Here is a 12,729-nt window from a genome sequence, read left to right as displayed (position 1 = left end):
TAAAAAAAAATTCACAAACTTAGAGGTCAACAAAAAGAAACAGAGGCATGCCATTACCTCTGACCCTGGAAACACGTAATTTTGTGGAATTTCCTCGACACCTGTTTCTTCCAACGATAAAAGGAAAGAATCCAACAAAAAAAAAGAGAATCCTACTTATGCGCTCAGCGCGACGAGACAGCGGCGGGGCAATTTGTCAGGTCGTGAGACAGTTTTTTTCAAAGAAAATTATTACTGTTGACCCGTTGTAAAGGCGATATGAAAAGAAAGATGTAAGTGAGGTTTACAGTGGATTTTGAGTGCTTCCTGGAAGTAATAAATAAATATTTTCAACAGAATGATTCGTCACGATGTTTTTCACCATAGCGGAAGCTTTTTCATGGTAGTGAACAACAATTCATTGAGACATTTTTATTCTAATGAGTTTAAGGTTTTGTGAATGAAAAATACAACGTTTTCCCCTGGATTTTAATGAGTTCCTGTCCTTCAACGGTTCAATAATGTGTTTTAATCATATTTTCTGAAAATATTTACATACAGATATTTCCAATTGTTCGAGGCGAGAGAATAAATCAGTAGCGAAGCGGTAAACCGGGTCAAGTCGATTTTGACTTTTGGCCATTTTTTGACAAATATCTCGGAATCTAAGAGAGATAGCAAAATTTTGCTCATTACCTTTTTTATAACCCTGAGTTGGCTCTACAAAAAAGGTCATGACAAAAATTTTTCTATCTCTTTTAGATTCCCAGATATTCGTCAAAAACTGGTCAATAGTCCAAATCGACTTAACCCGGTTTACCGCTTCGCTACTGAAATAAATCATTGAAATTACAGGTGACATAGAATCAGTTAGAGGAAACTGAAAAAAGTAGTTATCGTCATTAGAAGCATTATTGAATGTCCCCAACGAATATGAAAATTTTTCAAGGCATTAAAATTTAATTTACCGAATGAATCCCCTCGTGAACTTGAGAAGTTATTTCATGAATAAGAGCAAGAATAATTTCATTATTTAGAATTTTTTCCGGAAATCCATGGGGACTAACTTTTGGGTTCGATTATCTTGAGAGATCTTTAATAATCTATGAGGCGAGCCTATCAGCATGAAGAATCCATGCCATACAGCTGTCTATTATTAAACTGTCCAGACCTACACTGTTAGAATTTTTTTGAAATTCAAATAACGGATGCATTTCAGTAATGAAATGGTAAAAGGAGATAAGTCATTTTTGACTATTGACCAGTTTTCATATTTCATCAATATCTCGGAATGTAAAGGAGCAAAATTTTTGTTATAACCTGTTTTGTGGAGCCGATTGAGTCCTACAAAAAATGTAATTACGAAAATTTCACTATCTCCTTCAGATTCGGAAATATTCCTCAAAAACAACTGGGAGATAAGTCGACTTATCTCCGTTTACCACTTCTCTACTGATTTGAATTTTCAATATTCTGAACTTTAATTCAATTTCAGACTAAATTGCGCACGGAATTCCTGATTCATCTTGGAAATTCAATAAAATTAAGTTTTTCATTATGAATGATCATTGAATTTTCAATGGCAATTTGGATTTTCAAACCTATTGCAAAAATTAAGCAACAGATTGAAAATTCAGAAAAAAACTTGTCTGAATTTTCATGATTTTCAGTAATTTTCATTGTCGTATGCACCTGAGAAATCAAATTTCACAGAATATTCAAGAACATTGACTGATTTATCAATAACAAGATCAATGGAAATTCCTTGTTAGTTATTTGTTGTTAAAAATTTGAATATTTTTTACTTGAAATTTCAAGAGTAATTTTCTAATAGTATACTTGGAAAGCCATCTTTCAAATGTTTCAAAGTTTTTCAGCAGAATTTTCCGTATTTGACGAACTGATTCGGGACATAATATCTCTATCCTGTCTCCTGAAGATATATTATTCGACGAGATATTCATCACGACTATCATTCAGTCCTTTTTTGTGTGTAAAATTTCGAAAAAATTTTTGTGGCAGAGTAATCCCTGGAAAATCTCGTGTCACAAAAAACCCAACGGAAGTTACGCAGTCGACCACTGCCCGTGGAGCGAATGGGATGCCCACGATCACGTGTGTGTCACCTGTTTTTACTGAGCATTTTTCTGGTGTTAATTTATTTATTTATTTATTTAGCTAAGTGGTACCATGTACCAATTGCAGTAAATAAGTGAATAAAAGTAAATAAATAAATTTTCTGCTGTTAGTTTAATATTATATGGAAAAGACTTGAGTCTCCAACAACTAGCGTCAATGAATATTTAATAATATAGTGCATAGCACAAATTCCATCATGTGCTTTTTACGAGAAACGCAACTGTGTTCATACAATATCTCTTAAATACTTGTAAAAAATAATTCCGTCTTTATTTGTTTGTTTATACGGAAACAACGTGTTCACTGTGACATAATACCTGTAATTACTCAACTTGGTATAAATAAATATTCTTTAAAAAAATAACAAATAAGAAAAAAATCATGTGAATGTGTACTCTGTTAAAAATTTTCATCTGAATTTTCCGTGCCAAATTCTGGAAATTTTTATCGTGTTCAAGTTCCACTGAAATTCCGGGAAATCTTGCCATTGAAAAATCAAATATTCCATTGATTTTCTGTTCAAATGATCTGGAAATTAATAAAGTACTTGATTTTTCGGTTCAATTATTCTGTGAGAATTCAGAAAAACCAGGAAAGTTCATGGAAATTTTGAAAATTCATGCCATTTTGTTTCTGAATATTCATGCTCTACTGGAAATTCAATCAAGTTGTGAAATTTCCATCTCACTCCCACTGAAAACTCATAAATTTCCGTGAATTCTACTTAAAACTTGAAATTTCATAATCATTTTTTCCCTAAACCCGATTCAATGTCACTCTCATGAGATTTACAATAATATCTTCCACGAAATGTCAAAAAATTTCTCACAGTGTAGTACACGGAGGGAAATATTCAATAAAAATTACGGAACAATTCATGTAATCCGCAATGGAGAATCGTTTTCCGGCAATTTTTAGAGGAACGGAAGAGAAGAAATCCGAAACGTTCAGTGAATTGTCAGGTTCATTACCGAACAAAGTACGAAATTGTAACGTAAGTTTTCCCGAAGAAGTAAAATCTTTCAGAAACTTCCCGACTTTCATACCTTCAAAATAAAAAATTCTTGAACGATCAACAATTTTTATGAAGCTGGTGAGTTATTTCTACGTTTCGTTCCGTAAAATTTCTCAATCGTTGGGAAAAAATTACGGAACGACTTGTTGTTCCCATAGTGGTGAGTCACCAGACGGATAATTAATTTTTACGGAACAAATCGTAGAATTTACATGGCGATTCGTATAATTTCAGTTCCGACTGACACTTTTTATTGAATTTTACTTCGCTCGCAGATTACGTTTCGAAACGTAATTTTTACATTTTTTTCTGGTAATCTTTATTGATTTTGTAATGCCTCACTGGCGATTGAAATATCCCGAAAAATATTGAGAAGTTATCGAGACATCCACTATGACAAAAGTACTTAATTCTATGAGAAATAAAACACTTGTTCATCACTTGTGCGTAAAGCGCAATTTTCCGCACGCTCAGTTACCTCACTCTCAATCAAGGAAATTTTCATGCCTTTCGTCACAAAAATCCCTCAATTTCATCACGACACATGTCTCAATGACTTCCCAATGATCATCGAGATATTCCAAAGGAGAACGTCACACTTCGCAAAAACAAGGACTAAATCCTTGAAGAAATATTACAATAAAACCATCTAAAAGGTGTTTATCGATCGCATAAAACCTCGTAGAGGCCGAGCAAGAGTAACAAGAGTCCGACTGCAGTATGGGCTGTATAAATCGCACAGTATAGAGAGGTGGAAGTACCGTGGGTCAGGTTCAAGGTCCTCCCATGGAACCAATTGCGTAAGATCTCGAACGCGCCTTTCTCCACCATCTTTCAACCATAAAATGCTTAATAATCGCTAATAATAGGGGAAATCACTGTCATTAGTGCCAGGTACTCAAGAAATATTTCTTTCTAATCGAGTCCCTTCGAATCATCATCATTATATTACTTGAATGTTCATTCCGAGGGGTCTGTTCGAATGGGCACACGTCAGCATTACTCAAGCGCTGCGCCAGCTGATTCCGTGTGAATGAGGGAGCATTGTGTACTCGATGTTATCATTCAATTCATAAATTGTGCATGAATGGCGAACAAAAAACATTTAATGACGCGATGTAATTAGAGATATCTGATTTTTGTCAATTTCGTTGAAAATCTGAGAAAATGCCGTCCCAACGCAGTAAGATAAATCTTGTGGGAGTTCTTCAGGCGTTTAAGGCATGTCCTCAGGAGATACGATTTTTTTCCGGATTGTCTCCAGATTTTTGTACTGTCAGACGAAAATGAAATTCCATGGACAGTTGACTACTAATTTTTAGGACAGTGACACTGAACGCGATTTAGGGGAAAATAATCATGAAATTTCAGGTTTCACTGAAAATTCTGTAAAATTTCAGAATTTTAAACAGTATAAAGACGAGAATTCCTTAATTCATTTAAAATTACATTTTAATATGAATATTCAGTGCCAAATTGCATTGAATTTTCAGTGAAATCTGAAATGTCATGATTTTTTCCCCCTAAATCGCATTCAGTGTCACTGTTCTGAAAATTCAAGAACCAGAATATACCAGTATATTTACCAGAATTTTCTGGTTTTTTATTCCTTTTCAGGGAAAAACGGAACAGAAATTTAGTTTTCATTGATTTTTCCACGAAATTCTGAATTTTCGACGAGAAAATTCAGAGAATTTCGGATTCTCCGGAACCTCATTTAATTCTCTGTAATTTTCGAGTAAAATTCCTTAATTTATTTGAAATTCTAATCTAATATGAATATTCAGTGCCAAATTACATTGAATTTTCAGTGAAATCTGAAATTTCATGATTTTTTCCCATTCAGTATCACTGTTCTGAAAATTCAAGAATATATTGACCAGAATTTTCTGGTTTTCTATTCATTTTCAGGGAAAACTGGAACTAAAATTTACAGTTCTCTTTGATTTTTCCACAAAATTCTGAATTTTCGACAAAAAAATTCAGAGAATTTCGGATTCTCCGGAACCTCATTTAATTCTCTGTAATTTTCGAGTAAAATTCCTTAATTTATTTGAAATTCTAATCTAATATGAATATTCAGTGCCAAATTACATTGAATTTTCAGTGAAATCTGAAATTTCATGATTTTTTCCCATTCAGTATCACTGTTCTGAAAATTCAAGAATATATTTACCAGAATTTTCTAGTTTTGTATTCATTTTCAGGGAAAACCGGAACTAAAATTTACAGTTCTCTTTGATTTTTCCACGAAATTCTGAATTTTCAATGACGAAATTCCTAAAAATTTCAGTGGTAATTAAATTCGATAAAAATTTCCGAAAAGTGTCTCGGAAAAAGACAAAAAAATTTAACAATGTGTACTACACAGTTTAGGAGATAATAAATTATGAAATGCGGGCTTCTAATACAGGAGGCACAAGCAGAGTTCCGTGATATTCAACTACAAAAAATTAAAATTATGTTTATACTACTTTAAATAAGCAATTACTTTAAATAAGCTTTAAATAGCAGTGAGACGTTCCTCAATGCGTAGAAAATTGATTCCAATCATGAACTCCTTTTTTTGTTCCGTCAAATTATAATTTCATCACCGGCCCATTTCCCCCGACGAAATGAGCGTTTAATTAACTTTCTACCGATAAAATTATTTTCTAAATAATTTTCTCAAACAAAAAATCAGTTTAATTTGCAAGAGTAAATGGAAATCGCTCTTTAATAGTTCAATTTCCGGTGATTCTATTGAGTGAAAAAATTTTTTTTATCAATTTTCTACCATTTTACTTCAACCAAAAGAAAACATATTCGATTGGAAAAAAAATGTTCGAATTAGCCGAGGAAAATTTAATTTACTGTTGATTTATTCGCGAGGAAAAGATTATAATCGAATAGTAAATTGGTTTTTATTCATGTAACAACCATTAAATCGAGGAAAATATTATTTTCAATGCGGTATCTCGTTTCTCGCGGCCCCGAGAATTTGCGATAGCGTAGGTTGTTGGCATGTATATGTGTATTTATATCCTGACTGGCTCCTGCGAACCGCAGACTCATCTTTACTCCACTGCAGATATCATTTCTCTATCGACCAGACGACACGACGCTAATCCGTCTTGTAAATTTCACAGTGCAAACGTGGAAATGACGGTTGCGTCACGTTGAAAATTATCATTTGATTTGCTGAACCTTCGGTTTTACTAATTTATGGGTTTGCGAGTGATAAGATAGCGGTGGCTATACGTTTTCTTAATTCTTCTGGAAATTCGGAATTAACATGTGAGATAAATTCACGAGGATCGTATTATAGTATTATTTATAATGCTTCGTCAATATTTTTATTCAATTCTTTATGCGGAAAAAGTTTCAGGTATTTATGGCGTGGTCGGAGAGGGTAGAAAATCGTAAATCCATCATTAAGGATACTCGGGCGAGCTGCTTTTTTTACGTATTCTTTAAATGATGGAAAAAGCATGTGCAAAGTTTCAGACTGCTGGGGAGCATGGTTGATTTATTATGAATTTTTGAAAAAGTGGACATTTAACCCGTGATCTTATGGAAATCACAAAAAAAACTACAAAACCCAAGGAAAAAAATGCAGCCAAAGCCATGAAACTTTAGACACATTTAGAACATGTGATCAATGATTTTTTGAATGAAAAAGATTGTCGCCTAGGAGCATTGTTTATTAATAATAGCGGAAAAAAAGTACTGAAAAATGAAATTTCTGCGCGCGCAGCCCAAACGAGCAGCAACGTCACAAGTACCGATCGGGTGGGGGTAGCGCGGTCAATTTAAACATCTCTTGAGAGAGAGCAATGAAGCGTTGTGATTGGAGCTCCCTCGAGCCAGTGGTACCAGCTGCTGGTGAAAAAAAAACTACCGACAATGTTGCCACTTTTTTGCCTGGATTAATATTTTTTTCATTTATTAAAAATAAAACAATCTGAAAACCATTCAATGCGTGGAACAGATACAAATAAATTTGATTAGCTCAAAAAATAATTTTTAACCGGAGATACTTCCTAATATTTCCTGAATTTTGAATCCGAATGGGAAATTTTTTTGTTCAGCGATTGGTTTTCTGCAGGAAAACAGTAGAAACCCCTCCGCCTCACCTCCTACATTTCCTCCTCGCCCGATAATCCTTAAATTATAAAATACGCATAGATCGGCATTAATCATTACTTTAGTAATATTATGAGAAGTTGCAGCTTACAATAATGAAATTTTATTTCATCTTCATTGAAATTTGAAAAATAATATAATAATTCAATAGCGAAGCGGTAAACGGGGTTAAGTCGATTTTGACTATTGACCAGTTTTCAATGAATATCTCGGAATCTAAGGGAGATAGCAAAATTTTTGTTATAACCTTTTTTGTAGAGCCGATTGAGAGCTACAACAAATGTCATTACGAAAATTTCGCTATCTTCCTTAGATTCGGAAACATTCCTCAAAAACTCAACTGGAAGATGAGTCGACTTAAACCGTTTTACCACTTCGCTACGGAAATAAATACTTTTTCATCACGCTGTGATGAAAAGTGAACTTTTCGGCACGCTCCGCGTGCCTAAAAGTCCAATTTCCGCCACATTGTGATGAAAAATATTGTTCGTAACTCGTGAAAAAATGTTTTTTGCACTCGCTACGAAATATACTATTTCATCACGCTGTGCGAAAAAGTAACTTTTTACGGAACGTCCCTTTTCCACACATTGTGATGAAAAATAACGTTTGATACTCGTGGGAAAAGTGTTGTTTGGCTCGTGGGAGGTTTATAGCACGAGCCGAAGACGAAAAGAGAAAAAACTCTTTTCCGCACACGAGTGCGGAAAAGCATATTTCCAGTGCGGAATAGTATATTTCGTTACGAAACGAAATATACTATTTCACTCTTCATGTGAATGGTAAATTTTCCCGTGGAGCGTGTGAATAGACACCGCCAGAAACACGATAGGTCGGCGCGTGCGTCCTATCTGTTTCATTCATGAAATGAACTCAAAGTCACCATCGAAATAAAAAAAAACAACCTCACACCCTCTAATCCCCAACATGAATTATCAATTCCATGCTGAATCCTATCTCAAATAGACCCAAAACACCCCCCATAAACCGTTCACAAACACTCTCCCCCCATAAACCGTAATTATGACCGCAGTGTCAAAAAATAAGCCCAATAACAGGCGTTAAATGCGCAGAACCCGTCTCCTGAATACCAACGACTCTCTTTATCTACAAACCGAAAACAACGCGGGTCTCCAGAGCCGATTGAAAGGCAAAAAAACTCCGTCGTAGACACAGCCCCGCCGGAAGAAGCCAAAACAGCACAAGTTATTTTCTCCGTCGCAGTTATTTCCCTCTCGCTCACTCTCATTCATCCCTATTTCTCTTTTTCCATCCGCCCTAACTCAATTCCACAAACCACACGACCATGAAGACCATGAAAGTCGTCTCTTACCTCACAGAGTAGGACCTTGCCGGTTTGGAGGTCATTGCACTGGTGATGCAGTTGAGCTCCGGGAAAATCGATTCTACTGGCCACCCCCTATTGTTACGTCCTTATTATCTCTCACTCACTTTTTGTCTTTATTCCACACTTGGGATAAAGTTGATGAAGCACTTTCAATAACTTTTTTTATAAATCAATTGTTGTAATTAATTGTTATTCAATTTTCATCATCGAAATAATTTTTGTTTTCACCTGTACATGATTTTCTTATGAGCTGTTGTCAACTTTTTTCATTGAAGTGTTTAGGAAGAACTGAATTCAGTAGTGAAGTGGTAAACGGAGATAAGTCGACTGATTTCACAATTGAGTTTTTGAGGAATATTTCCGAATCTAAGGGAGATAGCGAAATTTTCGTAATCACATTTGTTGTAGCACTCAATCAGCTCCACAAAAAAGGTTATGACAAAAATTTTGCTATCTCCCTTAGATTTCGAGATATTGATTGAAAACTGATCAATAGTCCAAATTGACTCATCTCCTTTTACCACTTCGCTACTGAATTGAATTTTTTTTAATTGTTAACGAAATTTATTCCAAGAAAAATACCCGAGAAAAAACCATTTTCTTACAATTGGCCATCGCCCGAGGGCCTTCAGCCAGTTTTTCGTTTTATTTTTTTATCGATTGATAATAATTTTTTTGAAATTGGAGAATAATTAACGTCTGGACTCCAAGGGAAGAAGTTATTGTAATGACTTGTTATTGTATTGAAAAAAAATTATGAATTCTTCTTTCAAATATTTTTTCAATATCATTTCCAACGAAATGAATTGGCATCAATGAATAATCATTTTTTTAATGAAAAAAATTGACCTCCTGACATGCAACAATTAAAAATCCTCACTTCTTACTTCTTCAAACCCTTGCACTCAGCTTTCCCCACGAAATTATTAATTATGGGTCAAAATTGACGTATTGTGCGTGCTTCCCTCGTTGAGGGTAGACGGAAGCCTCGTGGACACTCGACACCGGCATAACTCACGGTCGTGTCGAGCCATTGGCGACTGCTCTCAAGATCGAGGTCGTCCCCGCATATAAACAATCAGCAGTGACCACTACTCTCCCTTCACAAATCACAAACAAATACAATCACCAGAAGCACTAGAAGCACTGGAAATTCACGTCAGTTCCTCGGGAATATTTTGACAGCAGTCGACCGCAATTCGAATTCATCGATTAAGGGGGGACTACTGTGAGTTTTAAAAATCGCGGGCTAGAGTGAGTTTTCGCATGCATTGAAGATCGATTATATATGTCTAAAAACGAATAGGGGAGGATAGGGTAAAATGAACACTTTTGACTTTTTTAAAAATATTCATAACTCAGAAACAGATTTATCAATTGCGCTCAGTCTAAGCTCATTACAAAGAGGAATCATTGTTCTTTCTATTGAAAAATAAAATTATTCCATTTCATGAACAATTCAACAAGCCATGAACATTTCAAAAAAAGTCAGAAGTGTCCATTTTACCCCACTCTCCCGTAATTGACGCAAAAAAATTTATTGTTCATTGCTCGTTTGCAGAGGTTTTACAATGACAATTACGAATTCGTTTGTTGAAATTCAACTCCTACATATATCTAATTTACATTTGGTTAATATAAAAGTTTGCGCCATTCATGGAAAATAAGCAGAAAAAATTGCCCTTAAAATATTAAAAATATATTCTCGATTCTTTCAGAAATATTTTTCGGGCTATTTTACATGAATGGTGCAATTGTTTATTTAAAAAAACGAAATTGGCTGTGCAAGAGTTGAATTTCAACGAATTAATTCGTAAATTGTTATTGTACACATTTTTTCAAAAATTTTAAAACAATGAACACTTACGAATTAGTTTGAAATTCGACTCCTACACAGATCATTTCGTTTTGTTTAATATAAAAATTTGCGCCATTCATGTAAAATAGGCAGGAAAATTATCCTTAAATTATTAAAAATATATTGTTGATTCCTGCAGAAAGATTTTTCGGACAATTTTACGTGAATGGCGCAATTTTTTATTCAAAAAAATTAGATTAGCTGTGTAGGAGTTGAATTTTAAAAAACCCGTAATTGTGATTACACATTTTTTCAAAAATTTGGAAAAAATGTGTACAATGACAATTACAAATTAGTTTTCTGAAATTCGATTCTAACACAGCTAATTTCGTTTTGTTTAATATAAAAATTCGCACCACTCGTGTGAAATAGGCAGAACAATTATCCTTAAATTATTAAAAATATATTCTCGATTCGTTCAGAAAGATTTTTCGGGCTATTTTACATAAATCGTGCAATTTTTTATAAATAAAATGAGATCAGCTGTGTAGAAGTTGAATTTCAAAAAAATAATTCAGTAGCGAAGTGGTAAAACGGTTTAAGGATGTTTAGCCATTTTCAGAAAAAAAAATTTCTTCAGGTTCAAGGAAAATTCTATAATTTTTTTGGCTGATAGCAGAACATATGAAACTAACTTCTTTGATGTTAAAAAAAATTAATCGCAATAGTCTCGCCAGAAATGAATAAACAAATTTTTATTTATACACTGGCTCTTATGGGATTTATATAGAAATTTATAATTTACCTACTAGGAGACTCTAAAAATAGAAATAAAAAAAGAAGGTAATGTGCAAAACTATACTGAATCGAATGGCCAGAGAAAAATTCGGGGTACCTACCCGGGCAAAAACAGTAAATATTTGAAAGGTTCTGTCCCATATAAGCACATGTTAGCGCATGCGTTTGGTGCATTTTGTCCACTTCATTTCTAAATAATAAAGGTGGGTTGGTGGACTGAAATTTTTCTCAAGATAAAGGGAATAACTTCATCTCTCAGTTGAAAAAAAATCAATTTTTTTTAATACTTGTGATTTTGGATAAACATCCTTAAGTCGACTCATCTCCCAGTTGAGTTTTTGAGGAATATTTCGGAATCTAAGGGAGATAGCGAAATTTTCATAATTACATTTGTTGTAGGACTTAATCGGCTCTATAAAAAAGGTTATAACAAAAATTTGGCTATCTCCCTTAGATTCCGAAATATTCATTGAAAACTGGTCAATAGTTAAAATTGACTTGTTGACTGCGGAGCAAACGAACAATAAACAATTGATTTTTTTGCACTAATTATTCCTATTTATTTAGACACACATAATCGATCCTCAATGTATGTATGCTACGTTTAAAACTCATAGTGGTCTCCCTCAAAATATTCCGTAGGTATTTTTCGACTTTTTGAATTCGTTTTTTTCTCACTCAGGAATGTCTACTCACACCTTCGGGATGATGTAAACAACAGTTCTAATCGTTTGTCGGTGATTACAGGTGTCACGATAACCCACCGGCCAGTATTGTTATGTACTCAGTTGTGAGGTAATGTCAGAAAATATTTTTTCTGCTCTAGGGTAAATGGAAAAAATTGAATCGCCGATTCATCCAATTGCTAAATTGTTTTTAGGATTTTTCAGTTGAAAAAAATTCATTTGCCATTTCCTCGTTGCATTTGAGCCATGAAAAATGCATCTAATATCGGAAAATCAAGTAAATATGTTTTGTTTCTGGAGCAGGAGACGATTATCTACATCATTTAAGCCCCAATTTTTTTACAACATTTCAATTTATTTTTTGATGAGAAGAAACGATTTTTCAAACATCTTTCAGGTGAAATTGATTTGAGAGTGCACTTGACCCTCGAGAACTGCATAAAAACCTTCCATTAATCAAATAAATTCATCAGTCAATTCCACCGAATATTTTCAACACTTCTCTCGCGCTAAAATCACTTGTGAAAATGTTTATTTACTCATCACTCCGAATGTTTGACGACAATCGATCGAATTCGCTTGATAGGCGTTTGAAGCACCTCTGATTGATCTTTCCATTCAACGATTTCTATTTTTCACTCGTGAAAATCGATTATGCGCGAGTTTAAAGGACTTGAAGGGAACTTGTCCTGCACAGACGATATCCGGGGAACGAGTGAACCAAGTCGAGACGTGGGAGACTGACGAAGGCGAGTGCTGAGTCCACGAGTTTCAAGTCGAGGGAGTGGTGGCTCGATTCTCTCGTATGCTTTATAGAGGGGGGCCGAGTGCGTCGGGCGGG

At 34.4% G+C, this 12,729-nt stretch overlaps 1 protein-coding gene across 12 annotated transcripts in view; it reads right to left on the bottom strand.

Annotated features, from left to right (window-relative positions):
* The window catches only part of LOC107043601, a 74,011-nt gene that overhangs the window by 35,747 nt on the left and 25,535 nt on the right, over positions 1–12,729 (bottom strand). The window contains exons 1-4 of one of the 12 annotated variants that reach the window (XM_015265164.1): positions 12,428–12,643; positions 11,899–12,147; positions 9,494–9,752; positions 8,592–8,866 (exon numbers count right to left, since the gene is read on the bottom strand). The exons of 2 other annotated variants lie outside the window; for them this stretch is intronic. In XM_015265164.1, coding sequence (XP_015120650.1) covers positions 8,592–8,626 — 35 coding nt within the window. In that variant the 5' untranslated portion in view covers positions 8,627–8,866; positions 9,494–9,752; positions 11,899–12,147; positions 12,428–12,643. Of the gene's footprint in view, positions 1–8,591; positions 8,867–9,486; positions 9,753–11,898; positions 12,644–12,729 lie in introns of those variants that run through there. 9 more of the 12 variants (XM_015265165.1, XM_015265160.1, XM_015265163.1 and 6 more) reach the window with 9 other exon arrangements.

Source organism: Diachasma alloeum, unplaced genomic scaffold (genome assembly GCF_001412515.2).
Source record: "Diachasma alloeum isolate Michigan unplaced genomic scaffold, Dall2.0 Dall_scaffold_00603, whole genome shotgun sequence".
Classification (NCBI taxonomy): domain Eukaryota; kingdom Metazoa; phylum Arthropoda; class Insecta; order Hymenoptera; family Braconidae; genus Diachasma; species Diachasma alloeum.
The sequence above is the reverse complement of the archived record's forward strand: the minus strand, read 5'-3'. Positions and strand labels throughout refer to the sequence as shown.